The sequence below is a fragment of the Borostomias antarcticus genome (genome assembly GCF_949987555.1).
Source record: "Borostomias antarcticus genome assembly, chromosome: 26".
NCBI lineage: Eukaryota > Metazoa > Chordata > Actinopteri > Stomiiformes > Stomiidae > Borostomias > Borostomias antarcticus.
The window spans coordinates 6,955,925-6,973,116 of record NC_140259.1 but is presented as its reverse complement, the minus strand read 5'-3'; the positions used below and the strand labels follow the sequence as shown (position 1 = coordinate 6,973,116).

Here is a 17,192-nt window from a genome sequence, read left to right as displayed (position 1 = left end):
ATGGACGGGTCAAAATTGGCAGATTTGATTGGCTCTCATGGGTCTGGCGTTGAGACTAACTGAACTCGTACTCTGCTTCCTGCTTTGATCCAGAGAGGCGGGCAGAAGGTGTCGAAGATCGCCACCGGCCTGCTGCTGATTGGCTCCACGTTCGCCCTGGTCACGCTCTTCGTGGCAGTAGCCAATCAGATCACCTGGCTGGAGTACCTGTACTACTTCTCCTACATCAAGCTGGGCGTCACCCTGGTGAAGTACATCCCCCAGGTAGGCTGTAGGACCAGGATGTACTGTAGGATGTTGTACACACACACACACACACACACACTTTGCACACACGTTGCGCGCACACATGCATGCTACAGTCTACAGTAACACACAGCACACACTAGTTTACCATAAGAACCATACCACACACCGGACCATGAGAACCATACTACACACCGTACCATAAGAACCATACCACACACCGTACCATAAGAACCATACCGCACACCACACACCGTACCATAAGAACCATACCACACACCGGACCATAAGAACCATACTGTACCACACACCGTACCATGAGAACCATACTGTACCACACACCGTACCATAGGAACCATACCACACACCGGACCATAAGAACCATACTACACACCGTACCATAAGAACCATACCACACACCGTACCATAAGAACCATACCACACACCGGACCATCAGAACCATACCACACACCGGACCATGAGAACCATACCACACACCGGACCATGAGAACCATACCACACACCGTACCATGAGAACCATACTACACACCGTACCATAAGAACCATACCACACACCGTACCATGAGAACCATACCACACACCGTACCCTAAGAACCACACCACACACCGTACCATAAGAACCATACCACACACCGTACCATAAGAACCATACCACACACCGGACCATCAGAACCATACCACACACCGGACCATGAGAACCATACCACACACCGGACCATGAGAACCATACTGTACCACACACCGTACCATAAGAACCATACCACAAACCGGACCATAAGAACCATACCACACACCGTACCATGAGAACCATACCACACACCGTACCCTAAGAACCCTACCACACACCGTACCATAAGAACCATACTACACACCGTACCATAAGAACCATTCCACACACCGTACCATGAGAACCATACCACACACCGTACCACACACCGTACCATGAGAACCATACCACACACCGGACCATACCACACACCGTACCATCAGAACCATACCACACACCGTACCATACCACACACCGTACCATCAGAACCATACCACACACCGTACTATAGGAACAATACCACACACCGTACCAAAGGAAAACAATGTTTTTGCTGGCGTCACGTTTCTAATGCCGCGTCTTGGCGTGACGGCGGCCCACGCGTGTCCTGTGTGATTGATCTCCTCAGGCCTACATGAACTACCAGAGGCAGAGCACGCAGGGCTGGAGCATCGGCAACGTGCTGCTGGACTTCACCGGAGGAAGCCTGAGCCTCGTCCAGATGTTCCTGGAGTCCTACAACAACAGTGAGCACACACACACACATGCACACACACACACACACACACACACACACACACACACACACATATAGTCTTAGCAACACGCTACAGTCTACAGTAACACACAGCACACACTAGTTAAGTCTTACACACACACACACACACACACACACACACACATAGTCTTAGCAACACGGTACAGTCTACAGTAACACAGCACACACTAGTTAAGTCTTACATACACACACACACACGCACACACACACACACACACACACATAGTCTTAGCAACACGCTACAGTCTACAGTAACACATAGCACACACTACTTAAGTCTTACACACACACACACACACACTGTAACCTACCTACAGTTGGCTGCTGTAGCTCAAGTCCTGACAGACAGATTGACCCTGTTGACCTGGTTCCTCCTGTTCTGTCTCCTGTCCTCCAGATGAATGGAAGATGATCTTCGGAGACCCCACCAAGTTTGGCCTGGGACTCTTCTCCATCTTCTTCGATGTGTTGTTCATGATCCAGCACTACGTCCTCTACCGCACCGATCCCCAGTACCAGCCATTCCCCCACCCGGACTAGACCTCAGAACCAGACGGTCTTCTCCAGTCAGGACCACGCCCCGGGACCAGCTGCTCTCCATCAGTCGGGGCTACACTCCCAACACCAGCTGGCTCTCTTCTTGTCAGGACTAGCTGGCTGACCTCTGACCTCCCTGCCGACGCCTAGGGCCAGTGCCGTGACACTCAGGGCTCAGGCCCTGTATTTACAAAACCATCAGTGCGGCATGGTACCAGTTGAGAAGCTGTGGATGGAGTGAAATGGAGAGTTTTGGGGACCTGAGCCTAGAACAATACTCCCTCCTCGCAGGCCATGTTCTGACGCTCATGCTGCCTGTCTGTGGGGAGGCAAGACCTTCTCTCAATAGCACCTCGTCTGTGTCGGCCATATAAGGAATTATTGTGTTTATTAGATTGTGAATAAACATGGTTTATTACCAACTAAGGGAGGAATACGGAAGTAATTACAATAACTGTAGAAGAGGTATATTTAAATCTGTCAAAGCATTTTTAACATTTTGCAATTGAAATATGGATATTTTTTATCTTACTGAGGGACTTTATAATAAACATTTTTATATTATGAAATGCTTTTGTTTTTAAGGGAATAAAATAATCTTATTGTGATTTTAACATATTGATGATTTTTCTGTTTTGTATGATAATAGCCAGTGTGGTTTCACTGTTATAAGAAATGTCTCCACCTGCTGGTGATTGTGTGAACCGTTCCCCCACTCTACCGCGCATGTCCAGCGCACAGTATTCTGGGCTAGTCAGATGGCAAAATGGCGGATCTGGCAAATGAAGGTAAGAGTCCGCTGTGTGGGAAAGATAAACAAACCGAGTGAATGGATGTTAGCGGTGCGTGTGTGCTGTGCAGACCGGCGGCAGGTACACGGGGAAAGCGTAACGGCTCTGCGTAAAGACGTCGGTTTGAAGAAACGACATTTGATTTGACTCCCGGCCTGTGGCTATATTTCACACAGGGGGGAGGAGAAGCAGACTGGCTGTGTGGTACAGCCGAGAGGGGCGGGGCAGCTGTCAAAATGTGCAATTATGTAGGTTAGACGGCTGTATTTGTAAGCTATTTTCACATGCCGTGTTATCCACGGACCCCTGTACTTTAGTTCAACCGGGCACCGGTTGCCAGAGAATCTGGGTCACATTGATTTGATGTCGTCTTACTGCCGGCGAGGGTGTCCGGCTCATGTCCAGCGGGGTTAGTGTTTTCACTGGCTCCCTTCCCAGAGTCAACATTCAATACCGTGGTTCAGTGTTGTTGTGCATAGCGAGCTTTGCTAGGCTCTGTGGCACCAATACAGCACAATAATTGTTGACTTTTTATCTCCGGTCACTGTGTGTGTGTGTGTGTGTGTGTGTGTGTGTGTGTGTGTGTGTGTGTGTGTGTGTGTGTGTGTGGTGTGTGTGTGTGTGTGTGTGTGAGGTTAGATGTGGAATCAGAGGTCGTCCTACCGCCCATAGCCATAAGAGGCTTACACACACCAGCACGCGAATAGAATAAGCAGCCTAATGGACACTCGTTCACCATGGCGCTGTCTACAGTCTAGCCTAGCATCCAGCACCCCTCCCTCTCCTCCTCCCCTGTCCTCCTCTCCTCCTCCCCTCCTCCCCTCCTCTCCTCCTCCCCTCCTCTCCTCGTCTCCCCCCTCCCAGATCTCCTGCTCTTGCTCATATATCCTATCGTGGCTCTAACCTTGATGTACGAGGTGTGAGCAGGCGCCGGCTGTGAGGCCAGGTGGAGTGATGAGGTCTGTCAGAGAGTATATAGCTCCATACATCCACTGTCACTCTCCCCGAATGCCATTACTGTGAAAGGATAGCTCTCTCTCTCTCTCTCTCTCTCTCTCTCTCTGCAGGGTGAGTGAAGGTATCAGGGGGTTAAGGCTAGAGATACAGGGGCAGAGAGACGAGAGAGGAGGAGGAGGAGAGAAGAGAAGAGAGAGAGAGAGGAGAGAGGAGCCGCACAGAGGAGGAGCGGAGAGGAGAGCAGAGGTAGCGGGCGGCATGGAGGAGGACCAGGGTGAGTGGAGGAGGAGAGCAGGAGGTGCTGAGGGAGCAGGGTTGGAGAGAGTCTTGTTCAGGAACTAGCCCCACCCACCTGGCCCGTTCTGTAGTCCTGTTGGTGAACGCCATCAGGTTGAGACCAGACGCTGTATTCAGATGAACACAAAAGCCATCGTCTAGACTAGCAGTCTGCTACTATAACTCTGTCTAGACTAGCAGCCTGCTACTATAACTCTGTCTAGACTAGCAGCCTGCTACTATAACTCTGTCTAGACTAGCAGTCTGCTACTATAACTCTGTCTAGACTAGCAGTCTGCTACTATAACTCTGTCTAGACTAGCAGCCTGCTACTATAACTCTGTCTAGACTAGCAGCCTGCTACTATAACTCTGTCTAGACTAGCAGTCTGCTACTTTAACTCTGTCTAGACTAGCAGCACTATAACTCTGTCTAGACTAGCAGACTGCTACTATAACTCTGTCTAGACTAGCAGTCTGCTACTATAACTCTGTCTAGACTAGCAGCACTATAACTCTGTCTAGACTAGCAGCCTGCTAATATAACTCTGTCTAGACTAGCAGCCTGCTACTATAACTCTGTCTAGACTAGCAGCACTATAACTCTGTCTAGACTAGCAGACTGCTACTATAACTCTGTCTAGACTAGCAGTCTGCTACTATAACTCTGTCTAGACTAGCAGCCTGCTACTATAACTCTGTCTAGACTAGCAGTCTGCTACTATAACTCTGTCTAGACTAGCAGCACTTTAACTCTGTCTAGACTAGCAGCCTGCTACTATAACTCTGTCTAGACTAGCATCCTGCTACTATACCTCTGTCTAGACTAGTAGCAATATAACTCTGTCTAGACTAGCAGTCTGCTACTATAACCCTGTCTAGACTAGCAGCCTGCTACTATAACTCTGTCTAGACTAGCAGCCCGCTCAGTTATGTCGGTGAGAATCCACCATAGAGAGAGAGAGAGATATGGATGTCTTGTACGTTGGCTGGTTCTGTTCTGCCAGTAGGTAGTGAGGCTCCCCTGGTTCATGTTAGGAAGTAGGCTCTCTCTCTCTCTCTCTCTAGTAGGCTATGTACTGTAGTCTGTTTCTACAGTGGGCGTTAGAGTTGCATCATGCGGCCTGCATGCCTGGCCATGCCAGCAGCGTGGGCGTGCAGTGCACGTACTGTATGTGCAGTTATGCTCACGGGGGGTGAAATTATAGAAAGTAACACATCTTGGCATCACTGCCACCCTCGCGGTTTACACTATTAATAGGCGACGACGACTTACATCTGCACTGTCGGTCTGTCTGTCTGTCTGTCTGCTTGTCTGTCTGTCTGCTTGTCTGTTTGTCTGACTGCTTGCCTGTCTGTCTGTCTGTCTGCCTGTCTGTCTATCTGCTTGTCTGTCTGCCTGTCTGTCTATCTTCTTGTCTATCTGTCTTTCTGCCTGCCTGTCTGTCTGCTTGTCTGTCTGCTTGTCTGCTTGTCTGTCTGTCTGTCTGTCTGTCTGTGTCTGCCTGTCTGTCTATCTGCTTGCCTGTCTGCCTGTCTGTCTATATTCTTGTCTATCTGTCTTTCTGCCGGCCTGTCTGTCTGCTTGCCTGTCTGTCTGTCTGCCTACTTGCTTGCCTGTCTGTCTGCCTGTCTGCCTGCCTGCCTGCCTGTCTGTCTGCTTGCCTTTCCATCTGCTTGCCTGTCTGTCTGCCTGTCTGTCTGTTTGTTTGATTGAGGGGATGATATCATCTGTTAGATCTGGCGCTCATTCTCTCTCCTACCCTCCTTCCCTCCCTCTCTCCCTCCCTCCCTTCCTCCCTCCCTTTTTCCTCTCCCCCTCCCCCTTTCTCACCCTTCCCTCTCTCCATGCTGGTGTCTCTCCTGTGTTACAGAGAAGCCAGCCATAGCCCCACCTGTGTTCGTATTCCAGAAAGACAAGGCTCAGAAGGTGAGACACAAACACACACACACACACACACTCCTCATGCACAGACACACACACACACAGCACACACATTCACTCACAATCTCACAACAAATAACGTCCAACAGCTGACCTACTGTAACAACACACACTCTCTCTCTCTCTCTCTCTCTCTCTCTCTCCCTCTCTCTCTCTCTCTCTCTCTCTCTCTATCTCTCTCTCTCTCTCTCTCTCACAGAGGCCAGCGGAGGGGTCCAGTGCGGAGGATGGAGAGGGTGAGGATGGAGGAAAGGAGGAAAAGGAGTGCTGTTTGCTACATACTGTATAGCCCAAGAGTGTTTCTGACCGGAGCTCGCTCCCCCCCATCTCTCTTTCTCCCTCTCTCTCATTCTCTCTCTCCCTCTTTCTCTTTTTCTCCCTCTCTCTCATTCTCTCTCTCCCTCCCCCCCCCCCTCTCTCTCTTTCTATGTTTGTGTTCAGACTCTGACAGAGAAGACAGTAGTTACTGTCCACCTGTCAAGAGGGAGAGGACCTCATCTTTCAATCAGTTCCCACCTTCAAACACAGGTAACAATGGACGTTTGTGTGTGTGTGTGTGTGTGTGTGTGTGTGTGTGCGTGTGTGTGTGCGTGTGCGTGTGCGTGTGCGTGTGAGTGTGTGCGTGCCTGTGTTGTGAAGGGGTAGTTGACTGACTAGGTATTCTCTCTCCTTGCTTGCAGTCAGTAAGAACAATGTCTTCATGCCGTCCAGCTTGTGTCAGTCTCCTACTGGGAGCAGCTCCGACTCTGAACCTGGTGAGAACCTCTATCAAACCCTGACCCTGACCCTGACCCTGACCCTGACCCTAGAGCAGTTCTGACTCTGAACCTGGTGAGAACATCTATCAAACCCTGACCCTGGCCCTGACCCTGACCCTGACCCTGACCCTGACCCTGACCCTAACCCTGACCCTACCCCTAACCCTGACCCTAACCCTGACCCTGACCAGGATAACTTTCCGCTAGCTCACTTGAGTAAATCAAACAACACAGATAAGCGTTACCACGGCGGTGGCTATCAACTGGTTAAGTCTACCAGCTGGGCCAATCTAGCTATGAGCGTGTTTACAGTAAAAGGGGAGGTATTTGCACTAGGCTAAATAACCAATCGCAACCTTAGTATGGGTATTTGAACACGGCCATGGACAAGGCAAACAGCAGGGCGGCAAGCATGCATAACCAAGCTCCGCCCACCGCATTTTACACAAGAGGAGCTATATTATGGAAATATGAACTATATTGCCTAGGGTGTGAATCTGTCTTATCAATATCCTCATGAACACGAGTAGGCCATCACTATAATTGGGCCATATATTTTTATGCCTCCGTCAGGCGATAACCTGGCCGGAGGCATTATGGTCCGTCCGATGTTTGTTAATGCAATATCTCGGGAACGCATTGACGGAATTTCTTCCCCTTCGGTACAAATGTTCACTGGCACTCAACGATGAACTGCTTATATCGTGGGGGTCAAAGGTCAAAGTTCAAGGTCATTGTGACCTCACAAAATGTGTTTTTGGCCTGATGAACATGATATCTCAAGAACGGCTTGACAGAATTTGTACATATTTGGCCAAATGTCCAGTTGGACTTAAGTAGATTAATTGGATTCATTTTTGGTATTCAAATGTCAAAGATCAAGGTCACCGTGACATCACAAAAGGAACTTTTGAACGCTAACGCTAGCTTGCTAACGCAAATTCTAATGCTAATGCTAGCTAGCTAACTAACGCTTTTTTAAATCGCACTAACCCCGTAATCCTGTTTCGTAGTACATGGCCTTGGTGAGAACCTCTACCAAACCTAGCCCCAACCCAGCGCCTGTCAACATCTGACCACATCTCTCCCTCCTTCTCTCCCTCCCTCCCTCCCTCCCTCCCTCCCTCCCCCCCTCTCTCTCTCTCTCTCTCTCTCTCTCTCTCTCTCAGAGGAGAAGACGGTGGTGTTTCGTCTGAAGCCTCCCACCCTGATCCATGGCCAGGCTCCTAGTACAGGTAGATCTTCTCTTGAACCATCATCACTCACTCATTTTCTTTTAATTTGGTGTATTTCTGCCTTATATCAATCAATCAATCAACTTTTATTATGCAGACTCATGGTCCATTACAAGACACATACAACAAAAATTAAAAAAGGCAACAATACCAGTGTTTCCACATAGGTGACTGGTATCTCACAGCACTGAAACCAGGATTCGACAGCAGCACAATAATGGAATTCTGAGAACCATTCAGTCGGCATATAAATTTGTACATCAGATTCCTCAACAGGGCATGAAACGTATTGACACCTGCACTACAAAACAGTTCACTTGCACTGCACCACCTTGGCTTTTTAAGCAATATACGCATGCAGTCATTATAGGCAACCTTAAGCTTATGGATGCTAGCCTTTTTAAACTTTATCCACAAGGGAGCAGTGTAGAGAGGAGTACAGTACGCTCTAAACAGGCTGATCTTGACATTGTCTGAGCACCAGTGGAATTTCCTAACCAACATGTTAGCTTGTGCATATATAATATTATGTACATATCTTTACTGTTCTTTTCAGATGTGGGTTAAAAACCCACCTGCATTTTATCCTCATTTGTGGTCATCTGCAGTTCACTTGTTCTGTGTTATGTGTGAATGCATAACATTTAAAAACTAGAAAACTAAACTAAACCTTCTCTGCTCCTCTGCTCCTCTCCTCCTCCTCCTCCTCCTCTCCTCCTCCTCCTCTCCTCCTCCTCTCCTCGTGACCGTCCTGTCGTCCTCCTGCAGGCGTTCCCAGTCACAAACCCAAGGAGGAGCATCGTAGTGTCCTCCGACCAGCGCTCCTCCAGCCCCCCCCAGCCAAGACGCTATCGCACACAGGTACACACACACACTAACACACAATCACACACACACACACACACACACACTAACATACAATCACACACACACACACACACACACACACACACACACACACACACACGAACATACAATCACACATACACACAGAAATGCACTCGCCAGACAAACACACACACACACACACACACACACACACACACTAACATGCAATCACACACACACACACTAACATACAATCACACATACACACAGAAATGCACTCGCAGACAAACACACACACACACACACACTAACATACAATCACACATACACACAGACATGCACTCGCAGACAAACACACACACACACACACACACACACACACACACACACACACTAACATACAATCACACATACACACAGACATGCACTCGCAGACAAACACACACACACAGACACTAACATACAATCACACATACACACAGAAATGCACTCGCAGACAAACACACACACACACACACACACACACACACACACACGGTGATGACGCAGTGGACGTTGCGCCCGCAGGTTTGAACAGCGGCACCAACGGAGTCAACCGCTCGTCTGCACCGCCCGTCTCCCGCGGCAACACGGACAACCATGACGACGGCAGTGCAGAGAGCGCAGACGCGTCACGGGTAACCTTACACACTACACGCGTGTTCAGCACGGGTGACCCTACACACTACACGCGTGTTCAACACGGGTAACCCTACACACTACACGCGTGTTCAACACGGGTAACCTTACACACTACACACGTGTTCAACACGGGTAACCCTACACACTACACGCGTGTTCAACACGGGTAACCCTACACACTACACACGTGTCCAACACGGTGACCCTACACACTACACGCGTGTGGAACACGGGTGACCCTACACACTACACGCGTGTTCAACACGGGTAACCCTACACACCCTAATCCTCTCATCCAGCACAGAACTTGTGAACGTAAACTGTTATTATCTTATCTCTTTTTTTTTAATCTTATCTCTATTTTTTCCACTAAGGGACCGTTCAATATTCATGGAAGGGGCTCACTGGTGGACTTTAGAGTGCTTGGAAATAAAAAATGCATGACCCTCCCTCTGACAGAAATATACTTTTCTTTTACCCACCAAAAACCCACCAAATAGGTAATATTCATTTTAATGTGGGGTTACTCGAAATAAGAAGAAAACATGTCTTCGGTCAGCACAGGTACAAAGTGGCCCCTAGTTTTGCTTATTATACTGATTACGTTATAGGCTGCATGTTACTGTACTCTCAGTAGAGAATGAAAGAAGTGAACGCACACAGCAACAGAGAGATGCACTGCGAACAGATGAGGCATGTCAGTCTCTGGTTATTCTTCACGTGAGTCGCTAAATCTTCCCAGTCATCAACATGCCACTGATTCGCCAGTAGGGCAGCCAAAGAGATACGATAGCTACTCCGGGTCACACAAAGAGACACAAAGAGATACGATAGCTACTCCGGGTCACACAAAGAGACACAAAGAGATACGATAGCTACTCCGGGTCACACAAAGAGACACAAAGAGATACGATAGCTACTCCGGGTCACACAAAACAGCTGGCTGAACAAAAAAATCCGAAAAGCTAAAGAAACTGTTTTAATATGATCGATTCAAATTTGTATGACACTCCCTTGGACTCAAATTGAAAAAGCATGACCGTCCCATGTTTTCCTCTAGTGACCCCCTCCTATAAATTTTTAATGTTACCTGTTATCTATCCACTTCGTGCCTTGTGGCACATAAATCCGTCAATAAATTTTGAACGGTCCAAATTATGCTTGATCAGGGTATTGTTAGTGAAAGCTTGTTTACTCTTTAGTGATCAAATGAACAGGAACTAGTTTGGAGCAGAACATCTGGTCATGTGGGGAGGCGTTCAATGGCGTTAATTGTTTTTTCACCCCTCTCCTCTCCAGGAGGATGACGAGAGGGATGAGGGCAGGAAGACAGGAGAGCGGAAGGAGAGAAGGGACGAGTGGGACGAGAGGGATGAGAGCAGGAAGACAGGAGAGTGGAAGGAGAGAAGGGACGAGTGGGACGAGAGGGACGAGAGGGATGAGGGCAGGAAGACAGGAGAGCGGAAGGAGAGAAGGGACCCGCCGGTGGAGTCTACGTTTGTGTTTGGCCAGAATGTGAGGGACAGGGCCAAGGTGAGCTGGACCAGTCTGACCACCACAGCACGACATCATAATACCATCCAACTGACGTTCCTGTAATCTACTCTGTTTTAATTGATTGGTGTGTGTGGTGTGTGTGTGTGTGTGTGTGTGTGTGTGTTTGTTTGTGTGTGTGTGTGTGTGTGTGTGTGTGTGTGTGTGTGTGTGTGTGAGTGAGAGAGTGTGTGTGTGTTTGTGTATGTCTCTGTGTGAGTGTATGCATCTGTGTGTGTTTGTGTGTGTGTGTGTGTCTGTGTGTGTGTCTGTGTGAGTGTATGCATCTGTGTGTGTGTGTGTGTGTGTCTGTGTGTGTGTCTGTGTGAGTGTATGCATCTGTGTGTGTGTGTGTTTGTGTGTTTGTGTGTGTGTGTGTGTGTGTCTCTCTGTGTGTGTGTGTGTGTGTGTGTGTGTCTGTGCGTGCGTCTGTCAGGTGGAGGACAGCAGCGAGTCATCATCAGAAGACATCAAAGAGAAGAGACGTCGTTTAGTCGAGTCTCCAGCAGGAGAGACCAACTATTTCCTCCAGTACATCAGCACCCCCAGGTCAGACAGTAGAGTCCAATAGAAACCAGTAGAATCCAATAGAAACCAGTAGAGTCCAATAGAAACCAGTAGAATCCAATAGAAACCAGTAGAATCCAATAGAAACCAGTAGAGTCCAATAGAAACCAGTAGAATCCAATAGAAACCAGTAGAGTCCAATATAAACCAGTAGAGTCCAATAGAAACTATTAGAGGCCAATAGAAACCAGTAGAATCCAATAGAAACCAGTAGAGTCCAATAGAAACTATTAGAGGCCAATAGAAACCAGTAGAATCCAATAGAAACCAGTAGAATCCAATAGAAACCAGTAGAATCCAATAGAAACCAGTAGAGTCCAATAGAAACCAGTAGAATCCAATAGAAACCAGTAGAGTCCAATAGAAACCAGTAGAGTCCAATAGAAACCAGTAGAATCCAATAGAAACCAGTGGAATCCAATAGAAACCAGTAGAGTCCAATAGAAAACAGCGAATGAAAGAAGCAAATGTGTGTCTTATCTAAGCGGTAAAGCCCTTTATGAAGCTGTTATAATGCCTGTATGAAGGTTGTATGAAGGCTGTAGAACACCAGTATTAAGGCTGGATAATGTCTGTAATCTGTAATCCTGACATGTCTGTATGAAGGCTGTAATCCTGACATGTGAAGGCTGTAATCCTGACATGTCTGTAAGGCTGTAATCCTGACATGTGAAGGCTGTAATCCTGACATGTCTGTATGAAGGAGGTAATCCCGACATGTCTAGATGAAGGCTGTAATCCTCACATGTCTGTATGAAGGCTGTAATCCTCACATGTCTGTATGAAGGCTGTAATCCTCACATGTCTCTATGAAGGCTGTAATCCTCACATGTCTCTATGAAGGCTGTAATCCTCACATGTCTCTATGAAGGCTGTAATCCTCACATGTCTCTATGAAGGCTGTAATCCCGACATGTCTCCTCTGTGTGTCTCCAGCTCCCAGGCATCTGACAACAACAGCTCAGACACCTCGAGCAAGTTTGTCTTCGGACAGAACATGTCGGACCGTGTCCTGGTGAGGCCGGTTCTGTTACCCAGATCTGTGGTTCTGTTACCTAGATCAGTGGTTCTGTTACCTGGATCAGTGGTTCTGTTACCTAGATCAGTGGTTCTGTTACCTAGATCAGTGGTTCTCACTGTACAGCTCACGACTCCCAGGATAATGTTGTCAGAGACCTGCGACCCCAACCTCTGACCCTCCTCAAAGAGCTTTTAACAGTCTGAAAAGAGCACGAGCACTCACACACACACACACACACACACACACCAATTTAGGCCCTACACAATAGCATACAACCCCCAGATAATAACATCTGTTTTAATAACAGCCTTATATCTGTTCAGTCGCATGTTAGGTAGCTTAACTCACTCGTTTTAGTTTTCGGCGTTTTCGATTATGCTAATAAAGCCAAATTGTGGTTGGGTATGAAATGCGCTATACAAATAAAGCTTTGATTGATTGATTGATTGAAATTCCAGGTAGGTTTCAGCGTAATTTCAAGTCATACAGCGAAAACTGTAAGTCACACAGCTTAGATACTTACATTGTAAGAATATTTTGATTTGAAAATTTGCTTTGAAAATATGAATATGTTCAAAGCAACTGCTGCCACCACTCTAAAAACATAACGTTACTGAACATTCCAAAAGCAGTTTCAATGGGACAAACATTACTATTAAAAGTTACATTTCTAAAAAACTAGCTCTATCTGGACTGTGGTGGTAAATATCCCCGTGCTGCTTCTCTCCTGTCTATCCAGAGTCCTCCAGCAGAGGGCAGCACCGATCCCCCCGTCCCCCAGTCCAGCCAGGCCGCCTCGCAGGACGACAGCTCGGAGAAAGGTGTGTGGGGGGGTTGTTTGCGGGGACGTTTCGACGACGTCGTAACGACGTTGCGTTTCCGGCGTTGTGCTGACGTTTACGTGTGCGTCCGCCCCAGGACCCGTGGGAGCGGCGGGGTCGTTGGAGGCCTCGGCGGCGGCCTACACCAAGGCCACGGCCAAGCGCTGCCTCCTGGAGAAGGTAGAGGTGATCACGGGGGAGGAGGCCGAGAGCAACGTGCTGCAGGTGGGCGGCCATAGTATGATCACATCTATCTGTCTATCTGGGCCCAGGCACATTCACGCACACACAGACATACACCAGTGTTTGCCATGTCTCTCCTATGATGTTATTAGCCTCTCTTACTCTGAAAATTTAATTTAATGTTATTTATTGCTTTATAAATGTTCGTAGCCGGTAGACAAACATACTCCAGGAGCTTGCTCGATCGCCTTGTTGAGAGGGGTCAGGGAAGAATTTTTACAGCTCACTTATCTGGCCCCCAGGTGATTACTGTTTTTTTGCTTCCCTCTGGAATATGTAGGGGTGGGTCGTATGCCCACCTCCCTTGTTCTCTGTAAAGCGCATTGTGTTGCCTCTGGGTATGAAATGCGCTATACAAATAAAGCTTTGATTGATTGATTGATTGATTGATCACATGACTTATATTATGGGAGGTGTGGCCTTCACCGGATCAGACAGCGCTCTGAGACTCATTCCTCAATCTTATGTGCGTGTGTGTGTGTGTGCGCGTGTGTGTGTGTGTGTGTGTGCGTGCGTGTGTGTGTGTGTGTGCGTGCAGATCCAGTGTAAGCTGTTTGTGTTTGACAAGCTGGCCCAGTCGTGGGTGGAGCGAGGCAGAGGTCTGCTGAGGCTCAATGACATGGCGTCCACCGAGGACACGTGGCCCCCCGGGTCCCTGCAGTCCAGGCTGGGTGAGACACGCGCTCTCCTGACGTATATACAGCCTACTGTGTGTGTGTGTGTGTGTGTGTGTGTGTGATATGCCTTTGGAACGCGTTTGATGTCTGATGTTTGTATGTGTGACGTGTGTGTGTGTGTGTGTGTGCGTGTGTGTGATATGCCTTTTTAACATGTGTGTTTGATGTCTGTTTGTGTGCGTGGCGTGTGCGCATGCCTGTGTGTGCGTGTGTGTGTGTGTGCGTGTGTGTGTGTGTGTGTGCGTGTGCCTGTGTGGGTGTGTGCGCATGCCTGCGTGTGTGTGTGTGTGTGTGTGTGTGTGTGGCGTGTGCGAATGCCTGTGTGTGTGTGTGTGTGTGGCGTGTGCGCATGCCTGTGTGTGCGTGCGTGCGTGTGTGCGTGCGTGCGTGCGTGTGCGTGTGCGTGTGTGTGTGTGTGTGTGTGTGCGCATGCCTGTGTGTGTGTGTGTGTGTGTGCGTGTGCGTGCGTGTGTGTGTGTGTGTGTGTGTGTGTGTGTGTTTGTGTGTGTGCGCATGCCTGTGTGTGTGTGTGTATGCCTGTGTGTGTGTGTGTGTGTGTGTGTGCAGTGATGCGTACCCAGGGCAGTCTGCGTCTGATCCTCAACACCAAGCTGTGGGCGCAGATGCAGACAGACAAGGCCAGCGAGAAGAGCCTGAGGATCACGGCCATGGACACGGAGGACCAGGGACTCAAGGTCTTCCTCGTGGCGGTAGGTCCGCACTAGAGGAGGACATGTTTTCGGGATTCCCACGGGATGGGAGTCAAGTTCACTTTTAATCCCGTGATTGGGCAGGAACGGGAGTAAAAGTCAACCGGAGCAGACGGGAGTGGACGGGATTGAAAACCATGATGCAGTTATATTTTATTTTTTATTTCAAATCAAATCAAATAGATATTTGAGCGTTTCTCCCCAGCATCGAGTTACACATTGCATTGATCACTTTTTGTAGTTTTCATTCAGTCACCCAACACTGCATCACAAGCGAAACGAACTACACAGGAAGTCTAGTACTGCATCTGGCAAGCAGTGTGCAAAGAAAAACAGCAGGGAGTGGGAGGGAGTGGTATTTTTTTAGCCCTAGTGTAACCCAGCCTAGCTAATTAGGGCTAGCTAATCCAAAGTAACCCAGGTTAGCTAACCCAGGCTATCTAAACCAAAGTAATCCAGGCTAATCTACCCAGGCTAACTGTCCCAGACTAACTAACCCGAGCAAGCTAACCATAGTCTAACTAACCCAGGCTAACAAACCCAGACTAGCTGAGCCAGGCTAACTGTGTCCTCTCCCTGGTCCAGGCCAGCTCTAAAGACACGGGTCAGCTGTACGCAGCCCTGCACCACCGCATCCTGGCTCTCCGCAGTCGCAGCGAGCAGGAGCCAGAGCCCCGCCCGCTCCCGCCCACAGGCCACGCCCCCCAGTCCAACGAGGACGACAGCGACGAGGACCAGACGCGCAACCACGCCCCCCCCGGCGCCGCGGCAACCGGCTCCGCCCACAGCGCCACGGAGACCGGCTTCCCTCCCTCCGGTGGTAAGGGACATGCCTGCTGCTAACTCTCGTCTCCTCCCCTCCCCTCTCCTCTTTTACCCTCCTCGCCCCCCCCCCCTTCCTCCCTCCTCTCCTCTCCTCATATCCCCTCATCTCTCCTCCTCTCCTCTATTCTCATAACCCCTCATCTCTACTCCTCTCCTCTTTTACCCTCCTCGCCCCTTCCCCCATCCTCTCCTCTCTTCTCATATCCCCTCATCTCTCCTCCTCTCCTCTTTTACCCTCCTCGCCCCCCCCTTCCCCCCTCCTCTCCTCTTCTCATATCCCCTCATCTCTCCTCCTCTCCTCTTTTACCCCCCCTCCCCCCGTCCTCTCCTCTCTTCTCATAACCCCTCATCTCTCCTCCTCTCCTCTTTTACCCTCCTCGCCCCCCCCCTTCCCCCCTCCTCTCCTCTCCTCTCCTCATAACCCCTCATCTTTCCTCCTCTCCTCTCTTCTCATAACCCCTCATCTCTCCTCCTCTTTTACCCTCCCCCCCCTTCCCCCCTCCTCTCCTCTCTTCTCATATCCCCTCATCTCTCCTCCTCTCCTCTCTTCTCATAACCCCTCATCTCTCCTCCTCTCCTCTCTTCTCATAACCCCTCATCTCCTCCTCTCCTCTCTTCTCATATCCCCTCATCTCTCCTCCTCTCCTCTCCTCTCTTCTCATAACCCCTCATCTCTCCTCCTCTCCTCTCTTCTCTTCTCTTCTCTTCTCATAACCCCGCCATCTCTCCTCCTCTCCTCTTTTACCCTCCTCGCCCCCTCCTTCCCCCTCCTCTCCTCTTCTCATATCCCCTCATCTCTCCTCCTCTCCTCTCTTCTCATAACCCCTCATCTCTCCTCCTCTCCTCTCTTCTCATCCCCTCATCTCTCCTCTCTTCTCATATCCCCTCATCTCTCCTCCTCTCCTCTCTTCTCATATCCCCTCATCTCTCCTCCTCTCCTCTCTTCTCATATCCCCTCATCTCTCCTCCTCTCCTCTCCAGGTCCCTCACAAGGTTCAGAGCCCCAGCCCGGGTGCAGTGGCAGTGGGGGGTCGTAGCATCAAGCCCCCCCCCCCCCCCCCCCCCGCCGCCTGTGTGGACATGGTACTGCGGTCAGGACCCCTGCAGGCACCTGTGTGGGCGCCTAGACCAGGGTCTGCCAAGGGTCCTAGAGGGGGCGACGCAGGAGGTCCCAGGACAACCAGGGTTGACCTCCC

General features: G+C 49.4%; 2 protein-coding genes across 2 annotated transcripts in view; both read left to right on the top strand.

The window, feature by feature from the left end:
* The window catches only part of ctns (cystinosin, lysosomal cystine transporter), an 8,930-nt gene extending 6,273 nt beyond the window's left edge, over nucleotides 1–2,657 (top strand). Inside the window, exons 9-11 of the mRNA XM_084459032.1 lie at nucleotides 94–264; nucleotides 1,443–1,560; nucleotides 1,990–2,657. Of these exons, the coding sequence (XP_084315158.1) occupies nucleotides 94–264; nucleotides 1,443–1,560; nucleotides 1,990–2,132 (432 nt within the window). The 3' untranslated portion in view covers nucleotides 2,133–2,657. The remainder of the gene's footprint in view (nucleotides 1–93; nucleotides 265–1,442; nucleotides 1,561–1,989) is intronic.
* Nucleotides 2,658–2,895: 238 nt separating this feature from the next.
* LOC311326171 (ran-binding protein 3-like) lies at nucleotides 2,896–17,192 on the top strand (the record flags this gene model as incomplete). Its single annotated transcript, XM_084459029.1, has 17 exons — nucleotides 2,896–2,917; nucleotides 6,027–6,082; nucleotides 6,297–6,333; nucleotides 6,539–6,625; nucleotides 6,778–6,852; nucleotides 8,025–8,090; nucleotides 8,859–8,951; nucleotides 9,486–9,595; nucleotides 10,899–11,132; nucleotides 11,569–11,681; nucleotides 12,636–12,714; nucleotides 13,460–13,541; nucleotides 13,639–13,766; nucleotides 14,323–14,455; nucleotides 15,029–15,171; nucleotides 15,757–15,991; nucleotides 16,978–17,192. The coding sequence occupies 17 exons, from the start codon at nucleotides 2,896–2,898 to the stop codon at nucleotides 17,031–17,033; spliced, it is 1,749 nt and encodes a 582-aa protein (XP_084315155.1). The 3' UTR covers nucleotides 17,034–17,192.